The following is an 18,890-nucleotide window of genomic DNA, read 5'->3' on the forward strand; positions in this document are numbered from 1 at the left end:
TGCAATAGGTTCTGTGAATTACAGAAAACGAATTCTCTGCTGTCATTGCTGGTTACCTGTCTGGCTACCTTGAAGATGGGTACTATATTTCAATTCTGTGATCCCAGCACAATGCCCAGGGTCTAATAAACATTCAGTGAACATTTCTCGAATGAATGCATAGGGCAACCACTTTTGGTCTCAGGGTTCCCTTACAGTCTTAAATATTATTGAGGTTAGTCTGAGTGCAGTGGTGTTTACAACTAACTGATCACAACCAGTTACAGATCTTTTTGTTTCTTCTCCACTACCACTGTTTGACTTGGCTAGCCCTTAAAAAATAAAAACGGACCGGGCGCGGTGGCTCATGCCTATAATCCCAGCACTTTGGGAGGCCGAGGAGGGAGCATCGCTTGAACCCAGGAGTTTAAGACCAGCCTGAGCAACATAGTGAAACTACTTCTCTACTAAAAATACAAAAAAATTAGCTGGGCGTGGTGGCGCGCACCTGTGGTCCCAGCTACTCGTAAGGCTGAGGCAAGAGAATCGCTTGAGCCCAGGAAGTTGAGGCTGCAGTGAGTAGAGGCTGTGATTGCGCCACTGCACTCCATCCTGGGCGACAGACTGAGACTCTGTCTCAAAAATAAATAAATAAATAGTGAAACGAACACCACAGGGACAGACTTCCTTTTGTCCTTTTTTCTCTTCGTGCAGAGTAACGCGCAGTCTTGCCGTAACCCAAGATGGCAACCATCTCTCAAATGTCACGACGTACAATGACGTCACACAGCGACCACGCCTTTCCTCCCTGAGAGTTTCGCTACATTTCCCAGGATGCTTTGCCAATAGCGACGCTATTAGTCGTCATCGACGGAAGTGCACCTGACTGAGCGGAAGTAGGAGCTCTCAGAGGCTAAGAAGGTGGAGACCGGAGAAGCTGTGAGGTTGTGAGTAACCCCATGGGTCTAAACGTGTTGGCTGTGAGGAACAAAGCTAGGGAATAATCTGCTGGGAAGCGCGAGGCGTCACTTCCCTAACCCTAGGAGCTCAAACTCCTGTGTTCCAGTAGACCTGGGAGCGAAGAGAAGCAAGACATTGCTGTGGAGGCGAAGTCTCCGTATTAAGATCTTGCTGGTTTTTTAAGTTTTCTTGGAACATACTAGGGCAAATTCAGACTCTTGTCGTGATACAAGGGTCGTTGGAGTGATTTTGCTGCGACTAGAGCAATTTACATTTTTGCAGATCTCTCGCAAATTTTTGCAGATATCTGGGCTGCTGATGCTCTGACTCAGCTTCTACAGCAGTGGTTCGCAATTGGCTGCACATCAGAATCACCTGGGATGAAAAAATAAATAAATAAATAAACCTGATGCCCTTGCTTGACGCGACACTAGTAAATCAATTTGGTCAGGGTCTGAGCCGTGGTATTTTCTAAAGTATCTCTAGTGTTCTCTTGGGCAGCTAGGGTTCAGAGTCACGCTTTCTAATGCCTGACTCTGGCCCCCACGGTAATCCTGATTAGGGTCACCTGCGCCAGGGTTCCCCTTCCAGTGTAAGCTGCGTGGGCTCTACCACACGCATTTGGGTTAAAGTGATCACAATTGTGGCACGGATTTTATTTTGAAGTCTACTAGAAACGTATTCTTGGACTTCCTGTGGTGGTACTAAAAAGACGGACCGTAGTTTCTTACTCGTGCCTTGGTTATTCATTCTGAATGGAGATTAGGGCTGCTTCCTTTTACTTGTCACTGTTTTATTTTCTGCCTAATTTTTGCTATCCAAACAGAACACGAACGGTGAAACGTGGAAGAATTGCATTAAAAACGGCTTCTTTTGTTGCTTTTAAGAAGTTCTGGGCCAGGCGCGGTGGCAGGCACCTGTAATCCCAGCTACTAGGGAGGCTGAGGCAGGAGAATCGCTTGAACCCGGACGGCAGAGGTTGCAGTGAGCCGAGATCGCGCCACTGCACTCCAGCCTGGGCGACAGACTGAGATTACGTCTCAAAAAAAAAAAGATCTGGTACCAGATTTGACCAGAAAAGGGGTCTCAGTTAAAATGACGTTTGACATTATTATTACTTATGATAAGCTATATTTTTAAATAATGAATTCCAGTGAAAGGAAGTTACGGTGTGTTTTTTGGCTGCAATGCAGAGGTTTGTTTAGGTTTGAAACAGAACTTTTAAAAATATAAGCACCATTACATAGCAGTTTTGTTTTGTTTTCCCCCAGCTTTAGCGTCACCTCCCTCACTGGGCAGCATGGGGGAGAAGTCAGAGAACTGTAGGGTTCCAGAGGATCTGTTAAATGGTTTGAAGGTTACAGATACTCAGGAAGCCGAGTGTGCTGGTCCTCCAGTTCCTGATCCCAAAAATCAGCATTCCCAGAGTAAGCTGCTCAGGGATGATGAGGCCCATCTCCAGGAGGACCAGGGAGAAGAGGAGTGTTTTCATGACTGCAGTGCCTCATTTGAGGAGGAGCCAGGAGCGGACAAGGTTGAGAACAAATCTAATGAAGATGTGAATTCCTCTGAACTAGATGAAGAATACCTAATAGAACTGGAAAAAAACATGTCGGATGAAGAGAAACAGGTAAGTAGTTTATTTATTGTGCAAGATCTGCCACTTACACTGCATTTTAAAATGTGCTCGATACTGTATCAGACCACCTCATCTGTGGTAAAGAATAACTTGCCCCTTTGTCTTCTTATGGCTTTAGTAGTGTTGGATCTGAGATAAATCGGTGGCGTGACAGGGAAGCACTTGAGTGTGTCTGCTTAGCAAAGAAATTTTCATTATTTTCCGTGAATCTTGAGTTATGTTCATCTTGTACTTCAGGAGTCTGTAATGTAACAGTCTTTTTGTTTATTTTCAAAATGTATATATACTTTTTAGTTTTCTGTTATGACCTTTTCTATGGTTGGCTGCTGAGATTTCTGTAATGAACATTTTTATGTTTATGCTACATTTATGTTTATGAACATTTCCTGTTTATGCTAATCCCTTGTTAGCAAAATATGACTGCCTGAATATCTTGGTGGGGTTTTGGTTGCAGAGGTCTTGAGGAACAGAATTGTGTATGATTATAGCTAGCTATCCTTTGTTGAATGCCTACAATGTGCCATCCACTGACTTAAAATGTTACTTGTGTTTTCATTAATCATCACAACATGCCTATGAGATACATACTGTTATTTCCCATAAGGAAACAGCTTAGAGGGATGAAGTAACTAGCCCAAGATCAAACACCTAATGAATTGCAAAACTAATTCTCAAATCAAATCTGTTGGATTCCAAAGCTAGAGTATAATGTAGAATGTAATAACAAAAACATCTGTCTTCCTACAAAGCAGATAGACTAATAATAAAATGTACACTCTCCTGTTTCTTTGCCCTGGGGCCACACCCTTAACTGGGCAAGCCTTCACTTTTGGAGACTGAAGTCCTGCTGTCCTACTTCCTTCTGATTGCACAAGCAAGGTAGTCTCTGAAGAGTTACTGTAATGTCTTGAGTTTGTCTACAAAGAACTTGAACTAGATTGTAGTTTATGCCACTAAGGAGCTCACTCACTGAACAGGTTGTGATACATTGGTATTGAGTTGAGATAATAAATGTTCAGCCTAAGCCTAACAATGGAGGTGGGAAGGTAGCCTGGGGTGGGAAGGAGCATCTCTTTCTCTCTCCGTAGACACTTTTCATTATCAAATCAGTTAGCTTTAATGTGAACATGTTCGCTTTTGTGCTAGTGTGCGCCACCAGAACAGGAGGAAAAAGGGCAAAAGTGAGCCAAGTTCATAAACTACCACAGCAAATACAGCTCAAAAAAATTAAGTCCTGTTCCATAACATTATAACAGGTTTCAGGCTTTTTAGAAACACTGATTATGCATCTGTGTTAAAAAGTTAGCAGTGCTTTTCTGATACCTTAATATATTTTGCCCTGAAATTATATTAATTTTCTAGTGCCCTCTGGATTTGACAGTTGAATGGTTTGGCTCAAGGTGTCACAAAGTCTGATCCCCACCTCTAATTTAGTAAAACTTTTTCTGTGTCTCCTAGGCCAGAAAATCATACTTTAAGTTCTATAAATACTTTTAGGATTTTTTTTTTTTTTAAGACAGGATCTCACTCTGTCATCCAGGCTGGAGTGCAGTGATGTGATCACGGCTCACGGCAGTTTCAACCTCCTGGGCTCAAGTGGATCCTCCTACCTCAGCCTCCTGAGTAGCTGGGACAACAGGCTTGCACCACCCTGCCTGGCTAATTTTTGTGGGTTTTTTGGTAGAGACAGTGTCTCACCATGTTGCCGAGGCTGGTCTCCAACTCCTGGGCTCAAGCAGTCCTCCCACTTTGGCCTCCCAAAGTGCTGGGATTACAGGCGTGAACCACCACACCCAGTGAGGATAATTATTTTTATTGCCTGTAAGTTTAATATTCTAAGTAGAACAATGCTTTTTTTCATTTTTTTCCCTCCTTTTAAAAATTGAGATATAATTTAGTGAAATTGTATATCAGTTCTCATGTGTAGAATGCAATGAGTTTGACAATTGTATACACCTGCATAGCTCACATTTCTATCAAGATAGAGAACATTTCCATCATGTCAGAAACTCCATTTGTGTGCCTTATCAGTCGTTCCTTTCCCAACCCCACCAGACTCTGGTTAACCACTCTTCTGATTCCTGTCCCATAGGTGGTTTTTTCCTGTTTCAGACATTCATATAAACATAATCATACAGTAGTATTCATGTTTAAAACATAAATATTTTCTATTAATTTATATGTCTAAGTGTTTTCATAGCTAATTTGAAAATTTGTAAGAAGATCTCATAACAGTAACATACTGCAGTGCTAGTCCTATTATTTAGAGAAATGTAAGCCACTGACTCTACTTTAAGGAAACAACCTATAAGAGTGCAGATTGCCTTCAGCTAACTGTGGTACTACTGTATTAGGTGTTTTTATGCTATTTTGATAAATATCTTTCCGAAATTTTCAAGAAGCCAGTGAAACAAATTGAAGAAATGTCTTCTGCATATATGGTTTGGCTTTAATAGCTCATCAGGAACAGGATAGTATTATATTTGAATCTTTTAAAATAGATAAAGTTCAGATAGTTCAACAATGACTAAAAAAACATAAATGGCCAAAAAATGTGAAAAGACTTTCAGCCTCATTAATAATAATGAAAAATATAGGCTGGGCCCAGTGGTTCACGCCTGTAATCCTAGCACTTTGGGAGGCCGAGGCGGGCGGATCATGAGGTCAGGAGTTCGAGACCAGCTTGACCAACATGATGAAACCCGTCCCTACTAAAAATACAAAAATTAGCTGGATGTGGTGGTGTGTGCCTGTAATCCCAGCTACTTGGGAGGCTGAGGCAGGAGAATCGCTTGAACCTGGGAGATGGAGGTTACAGTGAGCTGAGATCAGGCCTCTGCACTCCAGCCTGGGTGACAGAGCAAGACTCTGTCTCAAAAAAAAAAAAAAAAAAAAATACAAACTAAAGCATTATGTCTCATCTATCAGATCAGAATATTGATCTGATGTTGACAAGGAGAGGATGTTGGAACTCATATACTAATATTGGGAATTTAAATTGTTATGTCACTTCATGGGATGCAGATACCAAATTTTTATGTGAACATTTCTTTAGATAGGGCTATCAATAGATTCTTCTACAGTGATGGGAATGTTCTACATCCTGCACCATGCAGTATGGTAGCTGCTGACTACATCAGGCTGTTGAGCACTTGAAATGTGGCTATTACGGCTGAGGAACTGAATTTTATTTTAATTAATTTAAATAGTCACACGGGGTGGCTTACACCTATAATCCCAGCACTCTGGGAGGCTGAGGCAGGCAGATCACCTAAGGTCAGGAGTTCGACCCGAGACCAGCCTGGCCAACATAGTGAAACCCCATCTCTACCAAAAATAAAAAAATTAGCCAGGCCTGGTGGTGGGCTCCTGTAATCCCAACTACTCAGGAGGATGAGGCAGGAGAATTGCTTGAACCCAGGAGGTGGAGGTTGCAGTGAGCCAAGACTGGGCCATTACACTCCAGCCTGGGAGACAAGAGCAAAACTCCATCTCAGAAAATAAATAAATAGTCACATGGGCCAGGCATAGTGGCACATTCCTATAATCCCAGCACTTGGGAGGCTGAGGCTGGAGGATCACTTGAGCCCAGGAGTTTGAGACCAGCCTGGGCAACATAGTGAGACCCTGTCTTTCAAAAAAAAAAAAAAAAAAAAATTTTAATTAAAATTTTGTTAAAAGCCTTTAAAAATAAAAATAAAAATAATCACGTGTGGCACAAGCCTATAGCCCCACCACTCAGGAGGCTGAGGTGGGAGGATCCCTGGAGCCTGGGAAGTCAAGGCTGCAGTGAGCCATGATCACACCACTGCACCCCAGCCTGTGCAACAGAGTGAGACCTTGTCTCAAAATGAATAAATAAATAATTTTAAAATAAAATAGTCACATGTGGCTCGTAACAACCATATTGGACATGACAGCATTAACCCTGATTCTCTTGTAGCCATTTATTTCAAGGAAATTATTAGAAATATACACAAATGTATATACATAGATGTGTTGTAGCGTCATTCATAATTTTGGAAAGCTAGACAATGTTAGGGTATTTGTAGTATAGTAAATATATTTGGTCTTTGTCCCTAGTTCCTGTTACAGAGCCACTAAAACCCTTGGAATTTTCTGATAGTGTAGTGTATTTTTTGTTATTCTTAATGTACCCCTTTTGATAACACCTGAGTTCATCCTAATGAGATAACTTTTAGGGTGTGGCCTATCTATAGCCTAAGGAAGGATGGGGCCAGTCACCAAAAAGACTTAAGTGATTAGAGGTTTAGAGGGTTGGAACTTTTGACACCACCTACCGAAATCCAGGAAAGGAGGAGGGCAAGTGCTGGAGATTAAGCTCCATTAAAACTTTTTTCTTTTTGTGTTTTGAGCCAAGTCTCGCTCTGTTGCCCAGGCTGGAGTGCAGAGGTGTGATCATAGTTCACTGCAGGCTTCAACCTCCTGGGCTCAAGCAATCCTCCTACATCAGTGTCCCAAATGGCTGGGACCACAGGCGCCCTCCTCCACACCTTGCTAAATTTTTTTGTGTTTGAAATGAAGTCTCACTATGTTGCCCAGGCTGGTCTCGAACTCCTGGACTCAAGCAATATTCCCATCTCAGCTTCCCACAGTGCTAGGATTACAGGTGTGAGCTGCTGCACCTGGCCTATAAAAACTCTTGAACAAGAAATCTGATGAGCTTCCAGGTTGATGAGCACATGGAAGTGTTAAGAGGGTAGCACCCAGAGAGGGCATGGCAGCTCTGCACTCCTTCTCCCTCTACCTTTCCCTGTGTGTCTCTTCACCTGGCTGTTCTATATCCTTCATAATGTCCTTTATAATAAACTAAGTGTAAGTAAAGTGTTTCCCAGAGTTCTGTGAGCCATTCTAGCAAATTATTGAACCCACAGAGGGGGTGGTAAGAACCCTGTGCTAACCATTCAGTCGGAATCATAGGTCACAACCTGGGACTTGTGATTAGTGTCTGAAGTGGGGCCAGGCTTGTGAGACTAAACTCTTAACCTGTGGGATCAGACACTGTCTACCTGGAGATAGTGACAGAACTGAATTGAATTATAGGACACCCCGTTGGTATCCATTGGAGAATTGTTTAGTGTGGAAAAAACTCTCATCTGGTGTCAGACCTATTGGGAGGGTATAGTAGGAGAGAAAAATATGTTCTTCCCAGAGTATTACTTAAATTTTGTTGTTACATGAATGTAGTATAAATGCAGTTGTTAAAGGTAAATCTTGGCCGGGTGCAGTGGCTCATGCCTATAATCCCAGCACTTTGGGAGGCCGAGGTGGGCAGACCACTCGAGACCAGGAGTTCAAGACCAGCCTGGCCAACATGGTGAAACCCCATCTCTACTAAAAATACAAAAATTAGCCAGGTATGGTGGTGCGCACCTATAGTCCCAGCTACTTAGAAGGCTGAGACACGAGAATTGCTTGAACCCAGGAGGCAGAGGTTGCAGTGAGCCGAGATCGCGCCACTGCACTCCAGCCTGGGTGACAGAATGAGACTCTGTCTCAATAAATAAATCAATCATTTAAAAAATTTTTTTAAAAAGATGAATCGTAGGTATTGACGTGGGAAGCTGCCTGTAATATAATATCAAATTAATTAATCAGGTTATACAACAGTGATGATTTAAGTTAAGGCTATGTGAAAATATGTTTATACATATAAATTTGAAGGGTATACACCAAAGTATAAGCAGTAAGTAACTTTGAGAGGTGTGATTATTAGGGAATTTTAATTTATATGTAATGCAATTTTGCAATATTTGCTTTTTTTTACAGTAAGCCTATATTACATTATTCCATTTTAAGAATATAAATAAATAAAAATTGATTACTTTACAACCAAAGTGTGTGCCCTACCACAAAAGCACATGAAGCTGACCCCTGATGATTTGGGAAAGGAGTGCTATTCCGTATAGGGTCTATGTATTATTAAAGGTTTCTTGTTGGACACAACCAAATAATAGTAGCCAAAGTCTGTTAATCAAGCTAACTTCACTTGTCCTGTGGCTGGGAAGATAATTCAGGCTCAAGTGTAGTGTCACTTCTCAGCAGGACTCATAAATCAAGAGTAATTGAGGAGGAAAACAGTTAAGATTTGGTAAAAACAGGAAAAGCTCTCAGTGAGAGTATAGTGTATTTGTGTGTTTATTTCAGCAGTAAATCTTAACTATTTGTGAAAGCTTAAATGTAGATATAACTACCCACAGGAATGGAATTTTAGCTAACATTTGAGATGTACTAGGTATATGAAGCAAATAACTGGTTCTGAGAGGCTTGGCTAAGGTGAAGGACAGATGTAGCAGCAGAAGAGAATTGCAATAATAACATTATGATACAAAAATGCTATCTTAGTGTGTTGGAGCTGCTATAACAAAATACCTTAGACAGGATAACTTATAAATAATAGAAATTTATTGCTCATAATTCTGGAGGCTGAGAAGTCCAAGATCAAGGTGCCAGCAATTTCAGTGTCTGGTGAGGGCCTGTTCCTTACAGATGGCACCACTTGTGTCCTTACATGGCAGCAGGGGCAGGGCAGCTCCCTTCAACCTCTTTTATTAGGACACTAATCCGTTCATGAGGTTGGAGCCCTTATGACTTAATCACATCCCAGAAGGCCCCACCTCTTAATACCAACACAGTGGGGATTGTTTCAACATGAATTTTGGAGGGACACATTCAGACCATAGCGAGTGTTTATAGTATTAGAACCTATGGCACATACTGCAGAATGCTAGTATTGATTCCATAAGAAAATCGCCTTTTATGGACTGCTTGTCACAGTGCAGTTTCTTAGGTCTCATGTGTAAATTTCCTAGGTAATTCATATGCACATGCTGAGGCTTGAGGACCACTGTCCTGGGCTTTGCACAGTCTTCCTTCATTAAATAGCTGTTGAATGAATAGCATCTTTTTCTCCCCCATGAGAGCCAATAATTGGCCTTACAAGTTACAGAAATTTTTTTCTCACATTTATTCAAGTAATATTTGCATTTCTTCCACCCACTAGACATTGTTTGAGGCCCTGAGGGATACAGTAGTGAACAAGACAGGGTTTCTCTTCTCTCATTGGAGAATTAGGACAAAATGTTAAGATGAAGGATGGGTTGGGTTGGAAGGATGGTGCTATGGTTTGAATGTTTCCCTCCAAAATTCATGTTGAACTTAATCCTCAATGTGTAGTATTAAGAGGTGGAGCCTTTAGAAGGTGATTAGAAGAATTAGTATCCTTATAAAGTATACCAATAAAAGACTTGAGGGAACCTGTTGGGCCCTTCTACTCCCCTTCCACAAAGTGAGGATGCAGAAAGAAGGCACCATATTGAAGCAGAGAACAAGCCCCTTACCAGACGCGAAATCTGCTGGTGCCTTGATTTTGGAATTTCCAGCCCCTAGAGCTGTGCAAAATAAATTTCTTTTATTTATAAATTACCGAGTCTGTTATTTTGTTATAGCAACCTGACTAAGACAGGTGGAGAGGACTGCTTTAGATTGGCTGGTCAGGAAAGCCTCTCTGGAGAGGTGGCCTCTCAGCAGAGACTTGGGGGTGGGTGGCGCTGGGAGCAGCCAAGTGTGTGACCGTCTGAGAGGGAAGCATTGCAGACAAAGAGAGCAGTTGAATAAAGCCCTAAAGTAACAACAAGCTTGGTGTTTTGGCATGTTCAAGGAGTGGAAGAGCCGATGGCTGAAGCATAATGATTAAGGAAGAGAGTGGGCTGATAGTAGGCAAGGGTCTGATTATGGAATAGTTCCTAAGCTGTGGTAAAGAACTTGAAGTTTATTCCAAGTGCAGAAGGAAACAGATGGATAATTTTAAGCCAGGGAGAGACAGAAGTTATTTACATTTTAATAAGAGAATTCAGTTCTTATACAGAGAATGGAGGGGTATGAGGATGGAGGAGGGACATGAATAGAACATTTGAGACCAATTAGGCTCTAATGCAGTAGCCCGGTGAAGATGATAGTAGCTTGAACTGTGGATCTGAAGAGAAGTGAATGATCTCGGGATATATTTCAGAGGTAAAGCTGACCACACATTGCAGTGGATTCGATTGGCGGGATGGAGTGAGACGTTAGAATGATTCCTTGTCTTCAGCTACTGGATAGATGGTGTGGCCTTTATTAATATGAAGAAGATGAAGGAACTTTGAACTCATCCAGGTTCTGGTGATTTAATTCTTTCCTGCAAACAAACATTTTTTATTTGTAAGCCAAAATGCAGATTTAGTCATTTCAATGGGTTTGCTCCCTTTCACTAGTGGTTTGCAAATGGTATTCATTTACATGTACACATAAGGGATCCAAAAGTCTGTTGCTTGGTGAACATGGATTCGGAATGCCTGGTATCTGGGATTTTAAAACATTAGGCTCTGAAAATTTTAAGGATTATTCTTTAAGGTCATTTTCTCTTTAGGAACCATTATCAAAGCTTAGAATTTTCAGTTTAGAACAGAAGTTATATTTCAGTCTCTTCCCTCTGTCATTTTTCTTAAATTCCACATTACTTAATCTTTTGGACTTCCATGTTTCTGCCACCTTATTGCACCATTTTCATAATCTAATCAATGTTGTGGCTGTGGGTGTATTTGCAGGGAATACTCTCTTGATTGCTTCCAAAAAGTTTTCAGTAACTTCTTCCATAGTGGCCTGCATAGTCCTGTTAACTTCATGAGCAACCTTTCTGATTTTGTTTCCGTTTTCTTTCTTTCTTGTTTTTTTTTTTGTTTTTTTTTTGAGATGGATTCCCTCTCTGTCGCCCAAGCTGGAGTGCAGCGGTGCGATCTCCACTCACTGCAACCTCCACCTCCCGAATTCAAGCGATTCTGTCTCTGCCTCCTGAGTAGCTGGGGCTACAGGCGTTTGCCACCACGCCCAGCTAATTTTTGTATTTTTAGTAGAGACTAGGTTTCACCATATTGGCCAGGCTGGTCTCGAACTCCTGACATCATGATCCATCCACCTTGGCCTCCCAAAGTGCTGGGATTACAGGCATGAGCCACCGCGCCCTGCCTCCTGCCTACCTTTTCTTTCATTTCTTGTTTTCTTTTTTTGTTTTGTTTTCTGTTTGTTTGTTTGTTTGTTTTGAGACAGAGTCTCGCCCTGTCACTCAGGCTGGAGTACAGTGGCATGATCTTGGTTCACTGCAACCTCCGCCTCCCACGTTCAAGTGATTCTCCTGCCTCAGCCTCCCAAGTAGCTGGGATTACAGGTGCCCACCACCACACCCGGCTAATTTTTGTATTTTTAGTAGAGATGGGGTTTCACCATGTTGGCCAGGCTGGTCTCGAACTCCTGACCTCAAGTGATCCGCCCGCCCCAGCCTCTTTTTCTTTCATTTCTAATGGGCATCCTTTGGAACTAAGGTGGTCATTTTTACCAGCTTCTTAGAGTTACCATTGTTGAACTTAATGCTGTCTACAAACGATTAAATCAAATCCTAGAAGGAGCTTAGAGTTCTGATCCCGAGTTCGTTTATTTTTATTTTTGTAGAGGTGTTTTCACTTGGCCTCGCAAAGTGCTGGGATTACAGGCATGAACCACCCTGCCTGGCCTGATCCTGAGTTTAAACCAGAGGAAATAAGGGTTGCTTGCTCTAAAACAGGGGTGGTCAACCCCCGGCCATCTACTGGTACCAGTCTGTGGCCTGTTAGGAACCCAGCCACACAGCAGGAAGTGAGCAGCAGGCTAGTGAGCGAAGCTTCATTGGTATTTACAGCCAGTCCCCATCGCTTGCATTACTGTCTGAGCTCCACCTCATGTCATATCCGTGGTAGCATTAGATTCTCGTAGGCTCGTGAACTCTGTTGTGAATTGCACATGCAAGGGATCTGGGTTGCCTGCTCCTTACGAGAATCTAATGCCTGATAGTCTGTCACTGTCTCCCATCACCCCCAGGTGGGACCGTCTAGTTGCAGGAAAACAAGCTCAGGGCTCCCACTGATTCTACATTATGGTGAATTGTATAACTATTTGATTATATATTACAATTTAATAATTATAGAAATAAAGTACACAATAAATGTAATGTGCTTGAATCATTACGAACACCCCCTTCCCCAAGACCCTGGTCCGTGGAAAAATAGTCCCCCACAAAAGCATTCCCTGGTGCCAAAAAGGGTAGGGACTGCTGCTCTAAAACATTTGGAAGTTAGAGAGGTGTGTTTACATTATTTGCTGGTAGAAAAGTTAAAATGACATTCAGTATTTCCTGTGTTTATTAAGAAAGGTCACTTTGTGTAGATCAGTGGCTTCTAGACTTTATTGTATCTAAGCATCACAGGAAATGTATTAACCATGCACAGCCTGAGAAGTGTCTGTCTGACACCACACACCTGTGAGGCGACAACCAGGCATCTGCGTTGTTAGCAAGCCTCCCAGGTAATTTCCGTATAGAAAGAACTGTGGCCACACCGTGGGAAACAGATCTAGATGGACACAGATGACTAAGCTTCCAAAACAAGTATTGGCCTAACCCATACATTGACTGCATTCAACATCGGAAGAACTGAATAGGAGATTTTCTTTTACCCACATCCATTGATTAAGGTCTAAAAACAACTTGTTGGGCCGAATTTAAGCAGTCCTGACATGGAAAATTTCTTTCTATTAAAGATTGAGTTTTGGGAAATAGAATTTTCTGATTTAAGAAACAAGGGACTATTTCCAAGATGAATTCCTCATAGATCAGTCATTTTTTTTTCCTCGGAAGGATAACACCTACTGAGAGGCAGGTTCTAACTGTGGCTTAGATCTAAAGATCTTCCCTCATGCCTCCCTAGAGGACCTGTAAAGGTGACTTGTGGAAAGAACAGATATGTCTTTATGTGTGTAAAGCAAGTGATATCTGATTTCAAAGAAGACAAAACCAAAAGCTTATTTTTTTAATGATAAGGAATTCCCTTCAGAATAATTTGTAGAACTGGTGTCCCTAGCCCTTCCAATATTTGCATTCCAAGTGTACTTTTCTCGTCCCACCTAGATAAGACTAAAGCAGAAAGTTTTGTTGCATGTGCCTCCATTTTCCAGCAGCTGAGCAAGTGTGTAGCTCTCTTTACGCTCTCTTTTACTCCAGTAATTGATCTCTGGGTACTGTGATCCCTGGGTACTGTGCTTGGCATAAAGTGTATGCCGTTTTATTTTGTAGCAATTACTCCACAAAACTGCAGAGGGCAGCAGAGAGCTGCTGATAGATTTATAATATGGACATAAGTTTGCCGGAGTAAGAGTCTTGGTTTTCTCCCTGTTTGTCTGTTGAGCACATGCTTACCATAGGATTATTTAAATATGAGATTATTGTTTAAATGTATTTCATGCAAGTTTTTAACTATTTAATAATGATAGATGGGGTATACCTTATAAGCTCGAAGTCAAGTGTGTTTATGTTGTATTCACTGACCTAAAGTAAAAGAAATACCCGACTCAGCCACTGCATTGTAGTGTGTTGAAGAGTGGTTTATTTATAAGGGACTAGAGGAGCACTTTCTAACATTTTGCCATGCTACCCCAGGATTTTAAATTATATCAGTTGAAGTTCTCTAGCTTGGATTTTTGGGGTTTTTGGAGGGTGGTTTTTTTGTTGTCAAAAAATTAAATTCAAGCTACTTCTAATATTTTAAGCAAGTGAATCAATCCATTTGAAGCTCTTAGCACAATGTCTGGCACGTAAAAAGTATTGTGAGTTTTAGCTCATTGAATGAGTTACACAGCCACGGAATCAGGCATCTAATCTAGTATAGGTAATCTAAGCAGATAGGAGTACTATGTTAGTAAATAGGAAATTACAAGGTAAGATTATAGCCAAGTCATGGATATTTGCTTTACAGGAAGAGTCTTCACTTAGCAATATTAGTATACCATTTTTCATCCTAACTAGTATTTAAAGTAATTTGTCTTCTTTATAGAATATCTTGTTTATGCAAAGTAGTTTATAATATTTAAATCCTTGATTTGCTTATTTTATTCAGAAAGGACACTTGTAATAGTTTCCACCTTTATTTCTTTGTTAGTTAAATGAAAATTAACCCACATATGCTACAGATTCAGGGTAATTCTAGAAATTGAGTTACTCATTCCAGCAGACATTTGTTAGTACCTGCAATTAATAGACAAAATTGGCCAAGTGCAGTGGCTCACGCCTGTAATCCCAACACTTTGGGAGGCCGAGGCGGGTGGATCACCTGAGGTCGAGTTTAAGACCAGCCTGACCAACAAGGTGAAACCCCATCTCTACTAAAAATACAAAAAAATTAGCAGCGCGTGGTGGTGTGCGCCTATAATCCCAGCTACTCAGGAGGCTGAGGCAGGAGAATCACTTGAACCCGGTAGGCGGAGGTTGCAGTGAACTGAGATTGCATCATTGCACTCCAGTCTGGGCAACAGAACAAAACTCTGTCTCAAAAAAAAAAAAAAAAAGGCAAAATTGGTTTTCTTTCTTTTTTTTCTTTTTTTTTTGGAAATAGGGTTTTGCTCTGTTGCCCAGACTGGAGTGCAGTGACGCAATCATGGCTCATTGTAACCTCTACCTCTGGGGCTCAAGTGATCCTTCTGCCTCAGCCTCCCAAGTAGCTGGGACTACAGGCATGAGCCACCACGCCTAGCTAATTTTTTTGATTTTTAGTGGAGACATGGTCTTGCTGTGTTGCCCAGGCTGAAGTTTTCTTGAAGAATATGGTTTTCTTTGTCAAGAAACTTATAATTCAACTAGGGAGACATGTAACTATGCTTACCTTTTTATTTTAGGTAGTTTTGTGTTTTATCATGAAACAGATCCAGATGGACACAGATGACTAAGCTTCCAAATACAAGGCTTAATGGGCACAAAGCAGTGTGTACAAGGCATGTCACATGTTGCCTAATCTTTCCACTCCTATGTGCTTCTTCTTGTGCTGCTTCTTTTTCTTCTTCTTTGCTGCCTTGCTGTCTTTAGATGTGTGCCTTGCCCTCTTGCCTGTATCACTCTCAGAGTCTGAGCTGTTAGAGTCAGATGTGACTTCCTTATTCTTTCTCTTCTCCTTTCTTTTTCTAGAAGGATTCCTTGTGGGGTCAGGCTTCTCAAACTCTGCTGACTTTGCCTCTTCCTTTTCCTCTTCCTTATCAAGTATCAGAGAGTATTTGGTCCCACCTGGTTGCATGAAACAATCTTTTGCAAAGTGGCCTTTACAGCCACACTTCTTGCAGGTAGTGTTCAATCAGTATACTCTGGTTAGCATGTAAGTGTCCGGGGGCAATGGGGAGAGCCTTCTCTGTGCTGTGAACATGAGCACAGTGCCTACACATTCTGTGCCATAAGTATGTTGAAAAACTGTCACTACTGAGGTAGGGGTTTAATGTCCTTACTGGAGACTATATTTAGCTCTTGAAAGATAAAAATTATTTCCCAGGTGGAGACTTCTATTTTAACTTTTTATTTTTGAAATAACATTTTTTAGAAAGTAGCAAAAAGTAGATTCCAGCTTCCCTTGATTTTAACAGCTTACATATCCATAGTGCAGTTATCAAAACCAGGAAATAAACATTATTACAACGCTATAAACTGCAGACCTTATTCAGATTTCATCACATTTTCCATGAACATCATCTTTTCTGTTCCAGGATCCACTGCATTTAGTTTTCATGTTGCCTTAGTTTTCTCTAGTTGATGATAGTTCCTTTGTCTTTTTTTTTTTTTTTTTTTTTTTTGTTAAGAGAGAGTAGCCCAAGTTGGAGCACAGTGGCATGATCATAGCTTACTGCAGCCTTAAACTCCTGGGCTCAAGTGATCCTCCTGCCTGAGCCTCCCTCATAGCTGGGACTACAGGGGCTTGCCATCACACCCAGCTAATTTTTTTTTTTTTTTTCAGGATATGGGGTTTTGCTTTGTTGCCCCAGTTGGTCTCAAACTCGTGCTCAAGTGATGCTACCACCTCAAGAGTAACAATAATAATAATAGAACAACCTAAATCCTATGGTCCAAGCCCTTGACTCAGTGAGGAAGAGGTTTGTTTTTGTTTTGTTTTGCTTTGTTTTTTTGAGACCAGGTCTTGCTCTGTTCCCCAGGCTGGAGTGCCGTGGCACGATTCCATAATTCCACTGTAGCCTCAAATTCCTGGGCTCCAGTGATCCTCCCAACTCAGCCTCCAGAGTAGCTGGGACTGCAGGCATGAGCCACCATGCCCAGCTAATTTTTGTATTTTTATTTTTATTTTTTTGTTTTGTTTGTGTTTGAGATGAAGTCTCACTCTGTCACCCAGGCTGAAGTACAGTAGTGCAATCTCAGCCCACTGCAACCTCTGCCTCCCAGGTTCTGGTGATTCTCCTGCCTCAGCCTCCTGAGTAGCTGGGATTACAGGCACCTGCCACCACACCTGGCTAATTTTTATATTTTTAATAGAGATGGGGTTTGACCATGTTGGCCAGGCTGGTCTCGAACTCCTGACCTCAGGTAATCCACCTGCTTCGGCCTCCCAAAGTGCTGGGATTACAAGTGTGAGCCACCGCACTTGGCCTAATTTTTGTTTTTTAGTAGAGACAGAATTTTGCCATGTTGCCCATGCTGGTCTCAAACTCTTGAGCTCAAGCAATCCACCGTCCTTGGCCTCCCGAAGTACTGGGATTACAGGTATGGGCTACCACACCCAGTGAGATTTATTTTTAACATAGGTCTCGAAATGACTATAGGTCAGAGCTCTGGAACTGAATAACATGTTTTGGAGCAGTGTCATCCTCTTTTCCTTAGAAGTGACTTTTTCTTTAGAACTGTGAAGCATATAAGTTCTGTGAGTTCACCTTTTTGCAGCAGTTTCTGTGCGTTACTCAGTTCTACTTCCTGCAAACAATTCTTTATTTCCACACCTGTGGAAGACAGTATGGTCTTGTGGTTAAGAGCATGAACTTTGTTTTGTTTTGTTTTGTTTTGTTTTGCTTTGTTTTATTTAAAAGATAGGATCTAGCTTCGTTGCCAGTGCAACTCCTGGGCTCAAGCGATGCTCCCACCTCAGTCCCTCAAGTACTTGGGACTATAGATGTGCACAACCTCACCTAAAAATATGAACTTGGAAATGTTAGATCTGTCCTAGCTCTATCATTTAACTTGGCATAAAGTGGGATCATAAGGATTAAATGACTAGCAGATAAAAGCAATCCGGAACTGTTAACTATAGCTAGTAAGTCCAAATTCGGTGAGCATAGACCATAAAATATTTCAGTCTAGAATAGAACTTAGAAGATCTCTTTAAAAATCATTTTTAGATACTTGGTTTTCTAAAGGTTGCAAGCATACATTCCACAATGTTATAGAAGTATGACAACCTCAATTATTTAGCTCCTTCAAGTTATGAAGAAAAGTTGTTTGGCTAGGAATGTCGGGGTGAGAGAATTTAGAAAGGAGTACACTGGAAGCTTCTGAGGTTCTGGCAGTGTTCTCTATCTTAATTTGTATAGTAGTTTTGTGAATGTATATTTTGCAACGGTGTACTAAGCAGTATATTTCTGTACGTTTTTCCATATGTATTGTACCTCTGGTTGTTTAAAGAATTTCTGATATTGGGGTATTGAAATCTTTAACTAATGTTGTATTGTCTGTTTCTCCTCTGAATTCAGTCAGTTTTTCCTTTATGTATTTTATGGTTCTGCTGTTAGATACGTATACACTTATAGTTGTTATGTTTTCCCAATCTGATGACCTTTTTACCATTATGAAATATCCCCTTTTTTGGTCTCCAGTAATATATCTTGTCTTAAAGCCTGTTTTGTCTGATAGCACTTCAGCTACTTAAGGTTGCTATTTACACAGTATCTTTTTTTATACCTTTATTTTCAACCTGTATATGTCTTTGAATGTAAAGTGTGCATCCTATAGTCAGCATATAATTGAATCTTTTTAAATCCAGTGTGATAATCTCTGCTCTTTGAGTTGTTTAGTCCATTCATATTTTATCTGCTTATTGGTATGGTTGGATTTACATTAGTCATTTGTCTTTTACAAGTCTCATGTGTTTTTTATTCCTGTTTTTTACTGCCTCTTTTTGTATTAGATAATATTTTCTGCATGCTATTTTAATACTTTGGATTTTATTAACTATGTTTACTTTTTAGCTATTTTCTTAGTGGTTGCCGTAGGAATTGTAATGCACTTTTTTTATAGTCTACTTTAGTTTTTCGGGATTCTTTTGTTTTTGTTTTTGTTTTTTTGAGACAGGGTCTCACTCTGTTGCCCAGGCTGGAGTACAGTGGTACAATCATGGATCACTGCGGCTTCCACCTCCCTGGGCTCAGGTGATCCTCCCACCTCAGCAACCTGAGTAGCTGGACTACAGGTGCA

The 18,890-nt window shown here is 41.1% G+C and overlaps 1 protein-coding gene across 2 annotated transcripts in view; it reads left to right on the forward strand.

Annotated features, from left to right (window-relative positions):
* The first annotated feature begins 816 nt into the window (after positions 1-816).
* TTC1 (tetratricopeptide repeat domain 1) overlaps positions 817-18,890 on the forward strand; it is a 56,330-nt gene continuing 38,256 nt past the window's right edge. Inside the window, exons 1-2 of one of the 2 annotated variants that reach the window (XM_054487857.2) lie at positions 817-926; positions 2,211-2,569. In XM_054487857.2, coding sequence (XP_054343832.1) covers positions 2,240-2,569 — 330 coding nt within the window. In that variant the 5' untranslated portion in view covers positions 817-926; positions 2,211-2,239. The remainder of the gene's footprint in view (positions 927-2,210; positions 2,570-18,890) is intronic. The other variant, XM_054487858.2, reaches the window with a different exon arrangement.

The sequence above is a fragment of the Pongo pygmaeus genome, chromosome 4 (assembly GCF_028885625.2).
Source record: "Pongo pygmaeus isolate AG05252 chromosome 4, NHGRI_mPonPyg2-v2.0_pri, whole genome shotgun sequence".
Taxonomy (NCBI): domain Eukaryota; kingdom Metazoa; phylum Chordata; class Mammalia; order Primates; family Hominidae; genus Pongo; species Pongo pygmaeus.